Source organism: Parasteatoda tepidariorum, chromosome 12 (assembly GCF_982258835.1).
Source record: "Parasteatoda tepidariorum strain Cologne lab strain chromosome 12, Ptep-v5.0, whole genome shotgun sequence".
NCBI classification, from domain to species: domain Eukaryota; kingdom Metazoa; phylum Arthropoda; class Arachnida; order Araneae; family Theridiidae; genus Parasteatoda; species Parasteatoda tepidariorum.
In genome coordinates this window covers 21,345,041-21,367,038 of record NC_141766.1, presented here as the reverse complement: position 1 = coordinate 21,367,038, position 21,998 = coordinate 21,345,041, and the positions used below count along the sequence as shown (strand labels likewise).

The 21,998-nt window shown below is 28.5% G+C and overlaps 2 protein-coding genes across 5 annotated transcripts in view; one reads left to right on the top strand and one right to left on the bottom strand.

Annotated features, from left to right (window-relative positions):
• Positions 1-13,110, top strand: part of LOC107440641 (uncharacterized) — a 168,669-nt gene extending 155,559 nt beyond the window's left edge. Inside the window, exons 37-41 of one of the 2 annotated variants that reach the window (XM_087155637.1) lie at positions 1,119-1,173; positions 5,183-5,284; positions 7,799-7,888; positions 9,584-9,661; positions 12,276-13,110. In XM_087155637.1, coding sequence (XP_087011763.1) covers positions 1,119-1,173; positions 5,183-5,284; positions 7,799-7,888; positions 9,584-9,661; positions 12,276-12,487 — 537 coding nt within the window. In that variant the 3' untranslated portion in view covers positions 12,488-13,110. Of the gene's footprint in view, positions 1-1,118; positions 1,174-5,182; positions 5,285-7,523; positions 7,626-7,798; positions 7,889-9,583; positions 9,662-12,275 lie in introns of both variants that reach the window. The other variant, XM_087155636.1, reaches the window with a different exon arrangement.
• Positions 13,111-18,423: 5,313 nt separating this feature from the next.
• LOC107440224 (uncharacterized) overlaps positions 18,424-21,998 on the bottom strand; it is a 35,667-nt gene continuing 32,092 nt past the window's right edge. For all 3 annotated transcript variants that reach the window (XM_016053082.4, XM_087155695.1, XM_016053083.5), the window contains one exon: positions 18,424-18,692. In XM_016053082.4, coding sequence (XP_015908568.1) covers positions 18,475-18,692 — 218 coding nt within the window. In that variant the 3' untranslated portion in view covers positions 18,424-18,474. The remainder of the gene's footprint in view (positions 18,693-21,998) is intronic.

Here is a 21,998-nt window from a genome sequence, read left to right as displayed (position 1 = left end):
ATATATTGCATCCCATTATTCGTTTAGTAAAATTTTTCAGTAAAAATAGATTTTTTCGGTAAAAAAAAGCCGACAGCGTGAGTGTCGGTACTTTTTACCGTAATTTGATTCGGAATTTATTGCAGCGGAGAAAGGGCTAAATATAGAGAACTTTAATATAGCATTTTGTACGATCGTGTGTGTATGCTCCATGCACTTTGGTGCCGGTAGTTTTAACCGGAACTATTTATGTTGTATTATTAAGTGATAAAATCAGGCAGGGAAAATCATTTCTTTGAACAAAAGTACCGTTTTACCGGCAGATTCGGTTTCCAGACAGTAAAACTCTGTGAAGTAATCGCCACCTGAGTATGCAAACCCAATAGTATAATTTATTACACTGGTTGAAAGTTGAGATTGCTTATTTTTGTGTTTTCTTCATTCCTATGAAATTAATTTCTTTAAAAAAGTTTTAATACTGATTTATAAAACTTAAGTACGCGTAAAAGTTCAGCACAGAAATTAATTTTAATGCTCATTTTTTATGAATTTATTTCATGCTGTTTGAAAAAAAAAATGGGGGAATTTTGAAGAACAAAAAACGTAATATTCTCGTAAGTTTTAATAGTAAAAACTAAAGTTTGAATAAATTCCAGTTTAAAAAAGAAGAAAAAAAAATGTCCGAACGGCCTGTGTAGGGGGCAGGGAACTGTCCTTGCATCAGAAAGGTCCTGGGTTCGAATCCCGGGAAAGGCATGGATGTTTCTTTCTCTCTCTGTGTGTGTTCTGTGTCCTTTCTCCTTTGTGTGTGAATGTGACCCGCCCTATAAACGGGTTGTGGTTGCGTGAATGGCGTGGCTGAAGTTGAATACCTGGCCATAGATGGCGCCACTGGAAAAAAGCAGAAACAATCACAACCCCCACTGCCTAAGCAGGCATACGACAAAAAAGAAAAAAATCTATAAAGTTGTACTTAAATTTGACCCTTTGTACGTAAAAATTCAATCTTTAGATCACGAATAATTTGAGATTTGCCTTTTTTTTTAACTCATTGTGATGAATTATTATTTTGAAATTTGTGAACATTTTAAAAAAGTTATGAGTGTTTTATTTTTTTTCTTTCTTTCTTTTGTATATAGGGGCGAGGTTTTAGCGAGGAAGAGATGAGAGATATTTGTGCTTCGGTACTAAGAGGTAAAATCAATATGCGTTTGACTCATAAAGTTTACTTATTCTAGCAATATATTCTTACCCAGATTGCAAAATAAGGTTTATTTTAACTTAGCAAAAACCTTTTAATGTGAACCTAAAACGTTTTGTTATGCTGTTACGTGTAAACCTTCTAACCTTAAAACGAGATATGTTGCAATCTACTCTATTCTACGAACATATCCCTAATCCAAAACCTTGAAAAACAACCTTCTACGTAAAAGCCTTAAATCGAGGTTGGCTTAATGTTTTCAATCGTGAAAAATTCTTTTAATAAAGCTAGTCTCAAGGTGAAAATAATCTTAAATCAAGATAATTATAAGGTTTCTTTTCGCAAAGTCTTGCATGCTCAATTAAAATTTGCCTTGTCCTGAAATTTTAATGGACAATATGACGTCATCTAAATGACGTCATCTAAATCGTCCTTATGGACCTAAGTGACCAGTTTATATAAATGACTGTACTTTTTAACCCTTTGACGGTCAGGGAAATGAGCAGTTTTCGTTTCATAAATTCGCACAGTATTACGTGCAAACAGTAGTCGAAAGTGGCATCTGTTTTCTACCTCCGTTCTTCCGAAAATGTCACTCTTCTCTGGCGATGCCAACTGCTCCGTCTTCTGGAATTGTTATAATAAAGTGGTAGCAAATTATGTAGTAAATTTCGTTGGAGAAGGACAGTTATATGCCTACTTTTTAATAGAGTAACCAGTAGATTGTTGCTTTAACGGTGCATTTTATTTGTTACTTATAGTTTTTGATATTTAGTGGTGAAAAAATTACTTAAAAGGAGAAATGCTAAACTGAAAGTAACTTGACTTTCGCCATCACTAGGAAATGCTATTTTACAAAGCGGGGCAAGTTGGCATTTCTGGATGCGGTAGATAGCTCGCCTCACGTGTTTTAAAAATTTCTAAAGTATTCGTAGTACATATAAATAACAGTTTTCACGTACTTTTCGTTCTTAACATAGTCAATGCAGAATAATAATGGCGAACGAGCTCAGCTCATCAGCACGCATCGGGGAAAAATTTCACTTCGCGAGTTGTGCTCGTTACTAACCATTACGGTCAAAATCTTGCTCCCGAGCGGAACTCGTTTGCGCGCATTATGAGGCACAATTCGATTGCGAGCTGAACTCGTTCATAACCGTCAAAGGGTTAAAAGAAGCGTTAAAAATAATTTTTAATTCTTTTAGGATGAAAGGCAAACTGCAATATTTTGCTTTATTAAAAAAAAGGCTTTTGGTACAAACATTTTCTTGAAAATAAAAAGAAAATTCCGGGTTGAAAGAAAGTTCACAAGGTTGCCTGCTTCCTGGGTATGTGGGCAGCATTTCCCTTACTTTAAATTTACTAGAAAATAATGCATGCTAGAACTTACATGCATTTCATAGATCCATAAAAGAAAAACCCTCAATTCTAAGTTTTTTTTAAAACATTTGTGCAAATTTTCAAGTTTTATATTTTATTACTGGATCAAAAAGTTTATGTTTTTGCTGCATATGTGGATTGTTTTTGCATTTTATTTTATATTTTATAACCGTTGTTGAACAGACGACAAAATTTTGGGTTTACGGCTACTAATGTTCAACTCCGTAGCCTTGTAATTTTGAACCCAATACAGAAGTCAAGGGAACTCCTGGATCAATTATTGGGAGAAATTTGCCTTTGAGGATTATTTTATGATGGAACTAACCCGCATATGTGTTACATGAAGTAGAAAACCACGAAAACCTCCCATAGTTAGACTGATGAGAAAGGGACTCTAACCCATGATCTGTCTACCGCTGAGAATATTTTACATCAGCACTGTGGTTGGTGCTTGTTGTTTCATTTGTTGAGATACAAAAGTTGATGCATTTATGGGGAAACTTTGCAGCTAACTTTGAAACTTATTAAGGAGAAAACCTTAGCTTTCTCAGCCAAATGCAAAGAAAAAAGCATGTTTTGATTAATTGATATTTCCTATTTTTTTGCAGTTTTGGGATATTCGGAGATAGTATGTTCTTTGAGAAAAAAGTAAGATTAAAACTACTAGAATCTCGTTAAATTTGCCGAGCTTCTGGCTTTATGGGAATTTTTACCGGCAATTTACTCGGCAATTTTTACCGAGGTGCTTTGACAATGACTTCGATATAATTAACAATAAAATATAGTTTTATAGTACGTGATAAAATCTGGTAATTTCATCATGATACCTTTGAGCATGGGATAAAAATCATTTATTCGGTTAAATTTACTTATCAGTTTTGTATTTTTCACGGAATGTGTGGTAATAGGAATTATAATTTTAACACAAGAATTCTCGGCAAACCATTAAAATATAAATGACAAAACTACTAAGTAAATAATTTAAATACCGCATATTTTGGTTTTATTAACCATTTTCTTTTATTGCTAGAAATGCCATTACTATACAGTACAGCAATTTTACCAGAACTCTTTTCTCTGTGTATTAATCTTGCATGGATACAAACAATATGGTTTCGAATAGCTTATATCATGCTTTTTCAGAGCATGTTAAAAGTTCCAGTTTCAGCTATATGTTCAAAATATTTTAATACAAATGCAAAAGTTGTAAATAATGTTCCCATAGGAATTAAATTTTGATGTGAGCTGACTTTCTAAATTTACGTATCTGTTTTGATCTTTTTTAGTAAATTAAATGTTTTCACAATTTATGCAGCTGGATTGAAAGTTTAAGTATTTTAGCACTAGTTTTCAAAAAAAGCATTAAATCAGCTGGATTTGATTTAAAATAAAACTATATCAATTTGAGTCTACTTATCAAAACACAAGTCAGTATATTTGACTGTTTTGGAACTAATTGTATTCCATGATTGTGTAGATCATATGTTCCATAGCGTACATTTCAGAGTACGTGATTTAGTTCAAAAATTTTGCTGATCATATATATACTTAATTTCTTTAATTTTATCACTATAAAAAAGGGTTTCTCACAATTGAGCGAAATAGTGTCAAACTAGCTCTGAAACAAATATAGTAGAATTGATAATACTCATGTAATCATTATTAAGCATGTCTTACTGACCATGTATTCAGTATTGAGCATTTTGAGCATGTTACCATACGCAATATACTCAATATCCTGGCAGATGTTGGTCAAAGAATTCCCTTTCATCTGCTAAAGTATTATCCTTCTTGCCTGAACGACTTGTCGCTTACATGGCAAAAGTAAAGGGAAAATATGGGTACATCTTAGGTGAAAAAAAAATTACTTATGTCTGTAAGTTATTAACCAATTTTGTTTTTGTCAATGTAAGAATGTCATTATATTATATATTCAATATTTTTTCTACATAGAGAATAATAAACTAAAAAACAAATTTGAGACATTTATTTAAGGTGGATCGAAAAGCGAAGTGCGTTAAATCTTTTTCATTTTCTGATCAATCAATTCAATTATTTGTCAAGTTAATCTTTGTGCGATAATTCTCGAAGTGCGTTAAATCTTCAATTGTGTGGATAAGTTTCTAACTATCATCATTAAGATTATCATTTATTTCTTTTGCCACAGCAACGAGCCACAAATTGACTGAAAAATTCAAAATTATGATTTAATATCTTAAGTTGCTTCAGTGGATTTATCTAAATTTTGGTGCCATGAAGCCGCATGAGATATTTATTTATTTTATTTTGCATGCTTGATCTTAATTAATTTTACGCATCTAATGTGTATTTTTTGAGCTACATATTTTTTATCATAACTACATAACTACAGCATTACAAAGAATATTATAATCTAGCTATGTTGCTACTTTTGTATTGTTGTTAGAAGTGATAGCGCAAATAGTGGAGTTTCTCTTAGTTATGGGGTAATTTTACAAGTCTTTTAATTTAAAAACTATAAAACTCAACAAATTTATCGAATTCTGAAATTTGAAGTCAATTTTGAAAGTTATAAAATAAATTTGATAATAGAATATATACTAGTTCATAAATAATATTTAATGTTTTATTTGTATGCTCCAGATAGTCTTGAAGAATTGACTTCCAGGCTACAGGGGCCCCCAGGGTTACCTGGGCGTGGTAAAACTGGACGCTCGGGTCCTCCAGGTCCACAAGGAACTCCAGGTATATAACAGATTGAAATTTGTTTGTAATTGTGGTTTAAAAATATAAATTATTTAAAAACAAAGTAACTACCTGGAATTACCTGCAAAACAAGATTAACCTGCACGTGATAGGCAGAGAAAATATCATACCATGAAGATTCAGGAACATGAAAACTAAAGAATGAAAAGACTGATTTTATTTACTTACCTCAGAAATTGATGTTGTGATGAATAGAAATCGAAGACGAATTGAAATGTATTCACTAAATTAACATGATTGTGAAATTTTTTATTAACATGCTTAAAAGATGATGATATCTTTCAGTCTTGTTAAAGAATTTGTAAACAAAGTATTTTTTTTTCATTTGCTATACAACCCATAAACCTTAGATCGTACCTTACATATGGTATAGTAGAATAATAGTTTGGTGTCCTCTTTTTTTTTAAATTAGGTAAATACTATTTATAAGAAAAATTTGGATTTTTGTTGAAATAAAATTTAAAGAATATTGTTATTGCATACGGATCAAATCTCTTTGAAAATATTTCTCTCATTCAAAAGCAAATAAGGAAATCAATAACATATTTGCATGTGTTTTAAACACTTCCGTACCTTCAATTGCTTGTAAAGAAGAAATAAGCGCCTAATAGATTGCTATACTTTTTGGCTTAATATGCTTCCTATTGATTGTTAGTAGCTGATTGTCTTCTTAAAAAAGTTTATTTGATTCATGATAGATGTTCTTTTCTTGATAGATGTTCCATTTCTTATGTTTTTTTTTTGATAGTTGGTCTATATTTCACAGTTGTTATATTCTTGATTGGCGGTTATTTTTACTGTCTCAAAGATGTCACACAACTGAAACATTACAAATTGGAAGAAAAATTTTTTTTAATGAAGATTATTGCTTCAGTAGGGATTTACAAATTGTATAAATGGAAAAAATATCATAATATCAAAAATATCAAAGAAATCACATCACTTTATGAGTTTAGAATTCATCATATGATATTCTACATATCTTATACTTAATCCTTTCCTAAAATGCCTATGATAAAAAATGGCTAGTTATTAAAACAGAATAATTTTTAAACCTATATCATATCCAGGATATAATATTTCAAGAACACTAAGGCATTAACACTAACAAGATTCAAGATTACTATTGAAATTGCATGGTTAAAATTATTCTGAATTCTTTGCATTTTCATTGTTACTTTCTTGGCTACATCTATTTCGAATCAATTATTATATACGACAAGGTATCTGTTTCGTAGCACCCACTGTATTCTATTCTATAAAGAAGAACAATAAGTGAAATTCAAAATAAAGAATAAAAGAAAATGCTGTATTAAATATCTCTTCAGCCACGGAAGAACAACCGTTGTTGTCTCTCCATTTGCCGCGGAACATCATTGTTTACCCAAATGTGCATCAGGTTTGGTACCCTTTAAACTCCAAACTGTGGATAGGAAATAGTCTTGGATGCACACTTCCTACCGTGCCTCGCACTATTTAGAAACTATGTTTCTGGCTGGTACTGGATGTCAAGGGACTTGATGTTAACGTTCAGTCTAAACTTTACAGTTTAATTTCGCAATGAATTGAAGAAATTTTCTCAGATTTTTTTCTGAATCAATTACTAATTTACCTAGTTTTCGAGATATTGATCAGAGCGGATAACTCAATCTTGTAGAAAAATAGTGAAATCCAAAAATGAAATGGAAAAAAATGCTATATTAAATATGTCAACAGCTCCAACAAGAACAACAGTTGTTGCCTTTCGAACTGCCACCAAACATAACTGTTTATTCAAACATTCATCAGGTTTGGTACACTTTAAACTTCAAATTGTGGAAAGAAAATAGTCCTGGATGCACAACACATACTAATGAACCTCGAACCATCCAGAAACCATGTTTCTTGTAGGTACTGGATGACAAGGGACAACCAGTCTAAGTTTTACAGTTGAACTTCATAATAAATTGAAGAAATTTTCTTAAATTTTTTTCTGAACCAAAAGTTACACTTGTTTTCGAAATACTGATCCCACCGGTTGACTCAATCTTGAAGATGCTGTATTTCAAAATATTTAAATAACTTAAGCTCAAATACACTGTCTTATAATAAGATATTTATGACGAATTCTTCATGGATGGAATTTTCTCTGCCAAGCAGTGCTTTGTGAACTCCGAGGACCCGAGGATAGATTAGTTTTTAAGGTTATTAATGATCGAGTTTTTCTACTTCTACACAGACCAGATGGAAGAATTAGTTCGAGGACTCCATGGCCCCCCTGGACAACCTGGGGTTGGTCTGCCAGGAAAACAAGGTTCACCAGGCAAGCCAGGAATTCCAGGTAGTTTCCTCATTATGCTATCCTAATAAGTGCAATAATTTTTCTTAAAACCTTAAACTTGCTTTCTAACACATTCGCTTTGAAATAATGCTCTCAATGCAATAAAGCAATTTTTTTTAAAAAAAAAAGTAGGGTAAAATTAACATTTCTATTTAATTTTGTTATAAATTTAGGTGATCCAGGTGTGCCTGGCCTACCTGGAGAAAGAGGATTTATGGGCATGCCTGGTGTTCCAGGCCCGCATGGTCCACCAGGAAGCAAAGGTTTGCTATCACATATGTCTTTGATAAAAAATATATCAGATAATATACAACTGCATTGAAATTGTTTTTGTTTGTTTTCATTTCAACTAGTTTTATTTTTTTAAATTTATTACATTTCTGTCATTGGCTGATTAAGTTCGTAAAATATATCACCTACAGTTTAATTTCATTTATTTTGAGGATAATTCTAAATAATATGAAAATAAAAAGAAGTAATAATAAAACCTGAAACACTAAACTACTAAATCAAAATTTATCCAACGGAATAGTTTATGGAGATTTCGTAGAGGAACTGATTGCTTTGATTTTGAACGGGAAAGCAAACTAGACACTTTTCTAAAGACTAGGCAGTTTTGGAGTTCTGTCCTTCTCGCAATTTCATACTCATTAGAAAAAGCTGGAAGTGTATGAACATGAAGCTCACAATATGGCAACATTTCAAATGATCGTAATATTCTAGTTACTTGCGCAATATCTACAATTTGTCGGCAAACTTTTATTTTGGACATAAAAATTAAAATACACGTTTAAAAAAATAAACATAATTGTGATACGTCACTAGGGATCTAGTGAAAATGGACTTAGCTCTAAGTTGCTATTGAAGAAATCGAGCCTAGTTTAAAATGCGTATTTGAGAAGAAAAAAAATGAGATTGTTAAAAATGCGTGTTTAAGAAAATGGACAGCGCTTGATATGAGCTTTTGAAAAAACAAACCTAACTCAGAATGAATATTTAAATAAATGAGCATGCACTTTTATTCTTTTTTTTTATCTACTGTTACGACTATTGTTTTTGAAACAATTACACCGGAAATCCAAACATAATGAGTAAAATCAGCAGTTGACAGTTATTCAACAAAATTTGAAGATCAAAAAATTCTTTCATGCAGCTTTACTCTGTTATTTTAGGAGTTACACTTGTGTTTAAAGGTTAGATATATCATTTAACATTCAAAATACGTATTTTGTGCTATATCCATTTTTTAAAACGCACACAACTTTCTTAAACCACGTTACTCTTTTTTTAATAGTTACATTGTTGCTCATATGTTAGATATATCGTTTAACATTACAAATACGTATTTGTGCTATATCCGTTTCATTAAACACACATTTTGAACTATGTTCAAAATGTGGTAAAAAAAAAATAACCTTATCACTTTATTCGAGAAAGTTAAAGCTCTTCTCTGCAACCCGTCATCCTCACACACTATAATTTGTCTACGGTAAGAGCTCCCCCCAGCACAAAGTTTGAGGTCTTCTGCTGCCATGGAAACAAAAATAGCTCATTTCAGGGAGTTACACTCTTCACAAGATTCCATTTTTCTCACTGACTCGAGCCAAACCTGTCCTAAGCAATAACCCCACACCCCTACTTCAAATAGTTAAACCTCGTTACCATGGTCACCGCCACGGGTCCAGACGAATAGCAAGAGGAGTTCTTACTTTAGGCAAACTATATTCATTCCTTGTGTTCGTTATTATGTTGTGTCATGTCTTGTGTGAGTTAATGCGTTAAGTCAGATGACATTTACGTGTGTACTATGATTGAGTTGATAATATGTGTCAAAAACTATTTTGTCAAGTTTTTCTGCTTTTTTAAGCATTTTTCAAAAGCTAAGAGAAAATACTTTCATATGCAAAATATAAAATATATAACTGATATGCATATTAATTTGAGTGCTGATATTTTAGGCGATAAGGGTGAAAAAGGTGATCGAGGACCTGAAGGCGTAGGTGTCGAAGGACCAATGGGTCTAAGAGGTGTTCCAGGTAAAATATGCTTAAACCTTTTCTTTTTTAAAATTAATGGAACGATTTTAAACATTTTAATATATCTTGATCATGAAAATAAATCATTTTTGCACAGAAATTATTATACATGGCCAAAAACAAACCACTTGGAAAATTTAGAAACGAACTTATAAAATAGAAGTCTAAAACTAATTTTACGTAAATAATAATTTCTAATAACCCAATAACCAATGATATCACCTAATAACCTAAAGTAGATGTAATTTAAAGTTAGTTTAAAATTTATAAAATGAACTTTTTAATTAAAATTGAGTAATGAGAGATCATAGCGAACCAGTACAATTGAGATTAAAATGCTTTTTTTACTTACTCTACCATGAAAATAGCAATTTGCGTGTATTTTTTACGTTTATTGTGAGTAACTCAATTAAATTCAAAGCATATTTTATTTTTATCAAAAATTAAGTTAAAGAAATAAAATGTAAAAATAAAATTTAAAAATAACATTAAAATAACATTAAATTTAAAAATACATATTAAAATTTTAAAAAAAATATATTAAAAAAATAATATTTGAAGAAATATAATATTATAAAATAAGAAAAATATTAAAAAAATATTATGTCAAAATTATGTCAATATTATGTCAAAAGAAATATAATATTACTATTATCATAAAATTTAAAAAATAGTCTCTCTTCAACGTGGAAAAAATTGTACGTACATTTCCTTATTTATTTGTAAGCTAAATAAGCTCAAAGCATATTTTATTTTTATCAAAAACAAGTATAAAAATTAATTATTAGAAATAAAATTAATGAAATAAAAAATTACTAAAATTAAAATAAAATTTAAAATTAAATATAATCGAAATTGTTTTGTTCTGTATTTTTTAATGTTGTTATTTTTAAAATAATTTACTTTCAATGTAAACGAAATTTTTATCGTAATCTAAAAAATATTGAATTGTCTTTGGAGAATGAGTTATAAAATATTAGTAAATTCAACATCAAAGTGTTGAACAAAATATAAAACTACACGTTGTTATTTTTGCTTCATTAAGCAGATTTTATTGTTAACAGCTTAAAATAAGGTTAATAAACCATTCAAAAATAATTTTTTCGCTTTTCTTCAAGTTATAATGTTAGAAACCAGAAATCACTTCTACGATAGATTTTCTTAAGAGCAATTCGGAAAAATATGTATCTCATACTTATATTAAAATTTAGATCATTTTTAGAGTACAAGTAAACTATTCAGAACTTGTATCCTATTAGGGACTTTCACCCATAATGCAATAAAAAATGCAAAAATTAGTTAAATAATTAATTTAATCTGTCACTTCCTTTATGAAACAAGTTGTGATAGCAAATAAGATATTTCTGACTGTGACTTTAACATGAAATATCATATAGTTGATAGGTTAAGAAACTTTAATTGAAGAATGAGATAAAAAGGCTTATTTTATTATGCATGTGAACTTCATGCCGAATTTTCGTTAAAGTTGCTGTCATTTAATTAATTTTTATATTGAAAACTCATGCACTTATTATTTTGAAAAATAGACTTCGATGCCTTGGTTAATTTTGAGTTCTCTTATAGTATTTAAAAGTTTTTATCTAAAAAAAAAAAGTTTGATATGATAATGGATTTAGCATTAAGTGATGTTGACACTCAGTACTGGGGGCTCAAGGTACAGTACTGTAAAATCTATATTTACCGGAACATGTTACGGAGCAAAAAATTTGATGTATCGCAAATTTTACAATAGTAATTACAACAAAATCACTGAATCACTCTAATTAAATAAATGTTACTGCAAAAATTACGGTATAATATTTTACGGTAAAATTGATTTTTCGGAAGATGTGCACCTGAAGTGCCATTACTTCATTCCGTAATTTCATCCGTACTTTTTTTAAATAAATTAATTCATAAAACATAAAATGAAAATAATGGACTTTTGCTGGAAATGAAATTAAGCTGTTTTATGTCTAAATTATTGTCATTTAATTGGCTTATCGACTAATGATTCATACATTCGTTACTATTCAAATTGGACTTTGATTACGGTTTATTCTGAATTCTAAGCTATAGTTTTGTTTCAATGAAGATCACTCTCCGCGGGAACTTGTTATGAAATGACATTAAGTTGTTATATAGTAAATTACCCCAAGTTATTATTATTGGAAATAGAGTTAAATAGATTTGTTACATTATGGCTGTAACTTCTATATTCTGAAATTAGATTAAACATACTCTTGTCGATTTAAATTCTTGTTTAATCATTTAAATTCAATTTTATTATTATTATCCAATATAGATGTCGATGAATTCGGTAATTCCTAATACTAGCCTTAGTTTTAATCTTGTTCAAGTGAATTACGAACCATTAATTTAAAATTAGTTCTAAATATTTAACTCCTTCAGAACCATGATTTCAATTCGGTATTTGCGTATTATACTTCGTATTCGTTCGTAAACGTACTCCGTAGTACGTTTACTCTCGGAACATGCTGGCTTTTAGAAGCACTACTATCTCCTTCCACCGGTGATGAAGGGGTTTAAAATAAAGGTAATTAAAAATTGAAAAAAGTACTTTGTGTAATACTGGATTCTTGTCTTTTGATAGGTCCACCAGGACCACCTGGTACAGGAGTACCTGGCAGACCTGGAGATCGAGGTCCACCAGGTCGTCAAGGTACTAGCGGAGTAAGAGGAGCTCCAGGACCACAAGGCCCTCCAGGATACTGTGAGCTTTGTAATTATCAGAATTCAGATCTCGCAAACTTTCTGCACCCACCTCATTCTCAAGTTGATAAGGGTAATACAGAAAACGACTGATTTTTCAAGTCTTTCGCTAAGTCAATCACTGCCAATTATATGGAATTACGGACTAAGGAAAAAGTGAGAAAAAACTGAGTTTAGTACTCGTTTTTTTATCTGCTCTAATTTATTCCGTCTGGAGTATTGCAATTAAAAATAGCACATATTCCTGGTGTGCACTTCCTAATTCTTCAAATGATGCAGTCTAGAATGAGAGTCACAAGAGCCGTCTTCAAAGAATGCTGTTCGTAAAAAGAATGTAGCTATATGGAACGATTTGAACTCAAAAGTTTAAAATGTTGTTAAACGGCTCAAATGAATTCGTTCTTTGGTTGCACCTAAAATATAACTTTATCATCGATTTTTACAGATTTGATTTTTTTTTCCACATTCATCTATGAAAGTGTGAATATAGTATAAAAATATTTCTAGAATAGTATTAGATTTTGAATTACTTTAACAGTTATTTGAAAAATTATGAATAAAATCGATCAATAATATTTTATAACTTTTTTTAAATCGATGATTTATTTTTTAAATAGCTTTTTAGCATAAAGTTTATAAAGCATTTATGTCCATTTTTGCACAATACTCAATCAAAATTTTATATGTCATGTGTAAACATTACTACTGAATATATATATATATATATATATATATATATATATATATATATATATATATATATATATATATATATATATATATATATATATATATATATATATATATATATATATATATGTATATATATATATATGTATATATATATATATATATATATATATATATATATATATATATATATATATATATATATATATATATATATATATATATATATATATATATATATATATATATATATATATATATATCAGTAGTAAATAGTGCTGGGTGATATCAGTATTTTAAGATCCATCATAATTTGTCTTCGTGAAGTATCGATATTCCTCTATGTATCATCGAAATCTTTCTAAGCTCTTACATAAGTTAGTATTTTCATTGAACAAATGAAATTTATCAATCCTCACATTAATTTCGTATTCACTAAATATAGTTATTACTAATATTCGTATTGTTATCGTGCTCGAAAAATATCAATGTGGATAATTACAGATATTCACAATGTGTAGTAAGAATACCTTTGAAGTATTATTAAAAATCTAAATTTTTATATATATATTTCTTAAATTTAGTATTTATAACTAAATAATCTAAAATCTAAAGCACATTATTGTGAAATGAAATTTTTTAAATTATTTACGATTTTTTATGAAATTGTTTTGTTGAAAGAAAATTTTGTTCCTTTCGTTTTTTGTATAAACATTTTATAATAAAAATGTATAACTTTATTAAGATTTTATAATCAAATTTTTCTAATTAAGACACAAACTTTTTAAAAAGAGGTTTGAAATTTTAATAATATAATTAAAAATTTAATTTTTCTTAAAATATCGCAAATGAAGAAAATATTAATTTTCATGAACCATACATTCAACTTCAGATTTTAGATTTTTATTCACTTATTAACTTTCGTTTGAATTTAAATTTTAAAAAAAAATTAAAAAAGAAAGTAAATATCTATTTTTTTTAAATACAGCATTCATACTTTTATTGACTTCGGTACAGCATTCAAACTTTTTATTGACTAGTTTCAGTATTTTTAAACATAACCTTAAAACAATGGACTTTAACTCGTGGTTAATTTTGATTTATTATTATTAGTATTAATATTATTAGTATTAATGTTATTTAAGTAATGGCACTTTAGAAGAATTTCTTTTTTCCTTGTGAGTTCTTTGATTCTATTAAAAATCAAACATCGCAATTTTTTCTCCAGACATTTTGTATTATAAATTTGATTGCACATAATGAATTTCTGAGTCTTTTTTTCTGAAATTCTCAGATGCATAAACATATTTTTTACCCGGTGAATAAAGATGTAAGACCACGTCTTGATGTGATTATGCGGTGCTTTTATATTATTCCTTAATTTTTTTATCGCCATAATGCTTTCTTTGTGATATGTTAGTTATAACTGCCTTTTCTATATTTTGCTCAAATATAAACACTGCCATTAACTTCAAATAAAATATTTAAATATTTTTTTCCAAATTTTCTGCTAAAACAAAATCAACTTGTCTTGAACTAATTCTATGACTTACATTTTATTGAAAGTATAAATGTCAAATTGAATAGCAAAAGTCCTGATTGCTATAGATATAAACATGTATTTTTAATAAAAATTTTAGCAAAATTTATTTTAAGTGTTGTCCTTATTAACTATTTTGTTAGTATAAACATGTTTCATTGTCAATTTTCTTATTGATGATATTCTTCAGTATAAAAAATAGTGTACACAGTAAACAATTCCGGATCAAAAAAGGTGAAAAGTACTGGCACCCTGGGTGCCCTTACTTTTTATTATAATTCAATCCGGAATTTTTAACAGTGTATTTTGGATTGTTTTCGATATCATATTTGTGAAATTCATTTCATTTTCACTTAAAAAAATGTTTGATGTATGATAGAAATAAAATTGATTATGACAAGAAATGTGTGATTTATTTATGTTTTTGCAAAAAAAAAACGGTGATAACTATTTGAAGGTGATAACTAATTTTAAAATTCTTGTTAAAAATGAAATAAATTAAGTATACTTATAGTTGAAAAATATTCAGGTAAAATTACCATTCTGTTTAGTAATCACATCTCTGGTTAAAAAAAAATTCTGGAAAATAAAAACAAAATTAGTGGTTTTTAAACTATCAGTTTGGTAATTTTTATTCCTTCCGTATAGCAACAGTTTGCGAAAAATTCTGGTTTTCGCAATGGGATGCCTACAAGTGTAGTAGTGTGGGTATCTCTATCCTGATTGGTTGTTGTAGCATGACATTTGTTTAAATTATCGACTATTCTTTCTATTCTATTTCGAGTAAGCTAAACCCTTAGCCAAATTCTGTTAAGTGGCACATTCTATATTCTTTCACAAAGATTTCAATTCTTTCACTATTTATTTCTTACTAAACGCAAGGAGACCATGAAGTCATGTAAATCATAAGCAATCTAATTATGTAAGGAAGTTTCCAGATGCATGAAACAAAAATATATCATAAGCAAATAATAAATTCCAGGCGTATATGTAGAAAGATTTATATTCGGTGTGCGATACGGTGTTGTATTTAATTAACTTCATGCTAGTTAACATTTAAGCTCATGTGGAGAAACATAGCTCGACTTTAATTTTGTTTCTAAACATCAACTGGCGCTGAGGTCTCAGGTCACATGTCTGATTATCAGTGATCGTCTTTTTCTCTAGTTGCAAGTATCCAATTATAGTTCTTGATCTTTTCTTACAATTTACCATTGTAAAAAATACATTTAAATGGAAAAATAATAACATGCATACTTCAATGTATCTATTTTCAACCCTATGTTTTCGTTTAATTTCTTGAAAGAAAAGAAATCATCACAATTCAATTTAATTGAAATTTTGTGACTTTTGTTATTCTTCCAATAGGTGGCACCACCACGACACATTAACACTCATTTAGTAATAACCAGGCTCTAAGGTGCCATTATAAAATACCAATTGTTACCAAATTTTACCTCATTTACAACAAAACTTATAGTAAAAAAAAAAAAAAACGTTTATGAGGCAAAAAAAACCTATATATATTATTGATAATTTTACAAAAATAATTACCAAAGCGCTTCTTTAAAAATTTGCCAAGATTTTGATATTCCCATAAAGTATTGTATTACAGGAAGTTTTGTATTACATTGTATTACAGGAAGTTTTGATCAAACTTTAAGAAAGGAAATAAAAACGATATAGAAATCTATTTTAAGATTAGTTAGGATGGCGGGATGAAAGACATCAAAACAAGCTTGGTGATTTTATTTAACTTGGATACGTTTCTATAAATGTTTTTTAAATTGTCTATTCCCTCCGGCAATCAAACAGGATTTGAAGATAGCATGTTCGTTTGTTTCTTCCTTAAATATTAATTTGCGAACGTAATAAATGTATATTTTTGGCTTTAATTTGGATAAGCGTTTGAAAAATATTTATTTAGGGTGTTTACTACGGAACACATAATATTCATGAAGAGTCACTAGAGATAGTAATACGAGATATTATTATCTATCCTTATAATTATTGCTTTATCGTTAGAACTGTGGTTTATTTTTTCGTGATTCCTCATTGAGCTAAATCTACTGTGAGAAATTTTTTTTTATCAAAACTACCTAAACTACCAGAATATAGTGTTGTTTTGGATCTATTTGAACATCAAAAGGCTCGATAATTTTTATCAAAGGGCTTTAGTAATTATTTCGGTAAAAATAGCATTGAAATATGGTTTTATAACCTGTGATAAAATTTGGTAATTTCATTATTTTACTTTCGAGTGGAGCCTCAAGGGTGTTTACTACGGAACACATAATATTCATGAAGAGTCACTAGAGATAGTAATACGAGATATTATTATCTATCCTTATAATTATTGGTTTATCGGCAGAACTGTGGTTCCTTTTTTCGTGATTCTTCAATGAGCTAAATCTACTGTGAGAAATTTTTTTTTTAATCAAAACTACATAAACTACCAGAATATTGTTTTGGCTCTATTTGAACATCAAAAGGCTCGATAATTTTTATCAAAGGGCTTTAGTAATGATTTCGGTAAAAATAACATTGAAATATGGTTTTATAACCTGTGATAAAATTTGGTAATTTTTTTATTTTACTTTAGAGTGGAGCCTAAAGCCTATTTATTCTTTTAAATCTATTTTTCAGTTCTGTATTTTTTACTATATGTGCAGTAATAAAAACTATAATTTTAGAAACCTAAATTTCTTTCAAACCGTTACCATATCAACAGAAAAATTACCAAATCGTTATAAATATAGTCTATTTTGGAGTTTATTTCCAGAATTATGTTTTTTATTTATTTAATTAGGAGAGTTATTATTGGGATACTTATTATTTGGAATTACTTTTCTTTTAAAATCAGAAATGCCATCACTATACAGTACTGTAATTTTGCTAGAAATTTTTCTTAGTGCATTATTAACTGTAATTTATAACCGTTGTTGTTCTTGTCATGCTACGCATGCAGTGCTAGTGCAAAGATTAGAGTCCTCCAAAAGTCTTTATAACAAGATTGTAATTTATAACTAAAATAATTAAAAACAAAAGTTTAAAAAAGAATCCGCAAAAATGAAAAGTATTGGAACTAAACTATAACTAACTGAAGAGTCGCTGTAACTAAATTTTAATTGAACGAACTTATTAAAAGTAATCGGACATAGAAACAGTGAGAACAATTAAAAATACAAATGATAAAAAAAACTTAAACGCTTAACTTTTTTATTCTTATTCACATTTTGGTCATAAATATTAAATGCTGAATGCATACTCATTTAAGATTTTAAGTATGATTAAATCATGATATTTAATCTTTATCATAACTATCAGTTAGCCGTTGAGTAATTTCTAAAATTTGTATAAGAGTTTAGCATTGAAATATTTTAAGTACATAACTTTTAAGTCCGAAATATAAACTGTATAATGATTGTTATCTTATGGTATCATATGGCATATGTTTTATGTTTTTTAACTTAACACTAGTTAATCATGATCTAGATGAACATTTAGGGAGAAATTTTATCTGCACATTCTGCAAAAATCGGAAAATATTTAACTTTCAGTGTAGAATATTTTAACCTCAACCCAATAAAATTTTATGTCCATACGACAAGACATCTCGTCATTAGTGTACAACGAAAATATGTCGTTCGCTTTAGTGAAAATTGAAAAACACTGTTTTAATGTTTCTTAAACCAAAAAGTTTCGATTCACAACTCATTTTGGCCTTTCCTGAAACTTTTTATGTTTTTGAGATTGCTGGTTTTGCAGCATTGCAACACAAAATTACAATATACAAATCTGTATAAAAGAAACTCATTTTTATTCAATAAAAACTTATAAAAAAGCATATTTAAACCCAACTCCGTAATGAATCATAGTCATTTTCGGATAAAGTCCATGGAATAAATACGCATATAGTCAACAATAAATGAACTCCAAAATCAACAAAATGCTCACGATGTGTACAAAATATAACAGGCTGAATAAAATGAAACCATATTGTGATGAATGTAGAAAGAAATCTCTGGATGTTTTCTTCTCGCTCCCACCATAAGCACTGCTGCCCTCCTGTAACAAAAAAGTAAACTAAATTAGAAACTTAGAGGTAGAATTAGCTCATTTGACATATTTACATTATCAATTGAAGCCCTCACAACGACAGGTCTCATTTTATTTGATATCTACGTTTGTCAAAAGAATAAAATTAATTTTGCTTAACTTCTGACTTCAGACAAATTTTGAAGGTTGAATATGAATTCTGATTCATTTCATACTTCACTTGAAATATAGATGGCAGTAGTGTAGTGTTAAAATACATAAATCTTAAAATTCGTCTAGCATCACAAATGTTCATTATAATGTTTCTGTAAGAATACGTTTATACTATTTTTCTTTCTTTTTCTTTCACTTTGTTTCTCTATTCTTAAAAATTTATTTTGTCTAACTTATAAACGACTTTCTATGCTATCTATTTAATATAACAACTTTCGTGTAGCGTAATTATTTTGTCGGTGTTTATTTATAAAAATTACTTTAAATGAGAAATTTAAATTTTTAATTTACTTATTTATTTATTTTTTTAATTTATGACAGCCATTCACACCAGATGAATTTCAATTAAATTCGATTGTACGCTCACAACAGCAGTATAATAGTTTCCTTTTCTGAGAAACCCTGAAAGAACTTAAAAAAATAAAATAAAATAAATAAAAAAATTAGAAAAAAAAAGTTTTTTAATATATAGCAGATCATATAGCATTTTCAATTTATGAATTTTCTCTGTACTCATGCTTAAACAATTTAGAAAAAGTACAAAGAATAAAACGTAAACAAAAACACTTCGAAAATAATAACTATAAAACTATTTTAACGAACAGAGCTGAAACTAACACTTTCTCTACTAGATGGCAGCAGTAGAAAAAATACTCATTTTATTACCGACCACTAACTACTGGTAAAGCCTTCTTAACTGGTTAAAAACCTTGACCCGCGTTTATATGAAAGGAGTTGAATATTTAATGTTTGTTGATACATCAGCGAAAGTCAGCCATCCGTTCAGCTGGATTATGGGTCTATAAAATTTGTATTCATTCATGGTAAAGAAAGTAAACGAATAGCTTTTATGAATAGAATAGTGTTTCAATAAAATGTTTACGTTAAAGATCATTAATTAAATAGGGACCTTTTTTTTTCTGTTTATTGAATTGGAACATTTGGCTCTTTTTTCCCTATAGTTGAGATCTAATTTTATTTTAAAGATATTTGTTTATAGATTGATTTTTTTTTTATGGGAAATAGAATTTATTGAATAATATAAGGATAAATGATAATAATAAATAATAATAATAAATGAATAAATAAATAATAATAATAATAATAAATAAAATAATAATAATAATAATAATAAATAAATAAAATAATAATAATAAGTAAATAAATAAAATAATAATAATAAGTAAATAAATAATGATGGCGCATAGTTTCCTTCAGATATAGTTATAGTATCCCCAAAAATATCTTAATTGCATACTTTTATTCGAAACCTGCTTTTATTTTCCAATACTTTTACTTTCTAACACAGAAACAAATACTTTGGATTTAGGACCTTAATTCAGATCTAAAAATTCCTCATCAAATTGAAAAAAAAAAAAAAAAAAAAATCGCTCTTTAAAGAAGCCCTTTTTTAAATTAAAAAAAGGAAAAATTTGTAGTATTTTTATTTTATATGAGAGCATTGAAAAATTGTTAAAAATAATGCTAATACGTTAGGGAATATGGTGGAAAAGTTTAGGGGGGGGAGGGGGATAATATTAGGAGTTTGGAAGTCATTTCCCGAAAGATTGGCGTTTTAACATTTTTTTAGGCTTCACCTGATCCTCGTAATATTATTTATTTACTTATTTACTTTTTTATGGAAAGGAGTAAAACAATAAGAAATTGCAAAAATGCTGTTTCAAAATTATAAAGTTTACCATTATCGATTGACAATATAATTTTTTGCGAAACTTTAATTATACAAGCAGTATTATTTATAAAAGTAAGGGCAAGCTTCAGATGCTGTCAGATTTAAAAATAAATTATTAAAATTAGATCTTCTAAGTATTTCGTATCTCAAAACTCTTGAAATTTAGTTTATAGTCTTAATATAATTTTTCTCCTCCATTTTTAAGGTCATTCAAACTGAATTTTAAAGGAATCAACAAAAACAGACTGTCTAGAAAAGAGCTTATTTCTCCATCAAAATTTATTTATCTACAACAAAATATTTTGTTATGGAGCTTAATGCTCTGCAAAGTATATTAACTGAAAAGTACTTGGAATTATTTGCTAGTCAAGTTTTCATTTGTTGTGAAATAAAATCATGAAAGTATTATTTATCCCCCAACGAAGACATTTTAAATTGGATATAATTTTTTTTTATTATTATACGACTCTATTGTCTATATCTTTAATAATACGGCCTCAGGTTTGATAAATTATTCAGCTTCATACGTTTTGCCAATGCATTTTTTTTTTTTGGAACATAGTATTTTTATGAAGAAAAAAAACTTTTTCAAAGAGAGAAAGAGAGGCATATAGAATGATAAATGCTTTAAAAGTCAGACTTTATTAATTATTTAATCAATTACAAATAGTATAAATCATTAGAAAACGTCTAACGGAACTTACACTAGTAATGCATTCGTTGCTTATCAATAAACTGATAAGGGAATAAATTTTTTTTAAAAAAACTTAATATTGTATGAATTAAGAAACCACAAATATGAAAAAAATCTGCTCCATTGCATCATAAAACGTTTTCTAAAACTTGCCAAATTTTGCATTTATTCACTTTAAATGTATTTGCGATTTCCTGTGCAAATATTAGAACTGTATAAAAATGAAATCTAAAATATGTCTAAGCAAAATTTGAGATCGGATTTTTGAAAATTCCTTATTGATGTCCTCTATGAGTCTTAAACTAAGGAAGTTCAACTATCACAAGGCCAAAATATTTAAGAACATCATTAACATGCTCATATTTAGGTAACAGGTCACAAACCGGTTGGTGTAACAACATAGAATGATTAGAAAATTGTACCAACATTAACTCGCCAACATGATATTATCATCTTCAATGCCCATTGCGATTAAGAAATAATCTTACTACGCTAGAAATTTAGTGACGAGAACTTGTTTTCTTATCTTTGATGTGTCTTGTTTCGGCGAATAAAAATGAAATAAAATAAAAATAAATTAACAATACAATATGATAAAATGATATTCCGGATGTCTGTGTTCCATCTTTTAACACGCTTTTATTTTCCGTCATGCCTTCCTGCCCCTGAAGAAGAAGATATAAATCTGAATAACATTCCTAGTATTCTACAACCA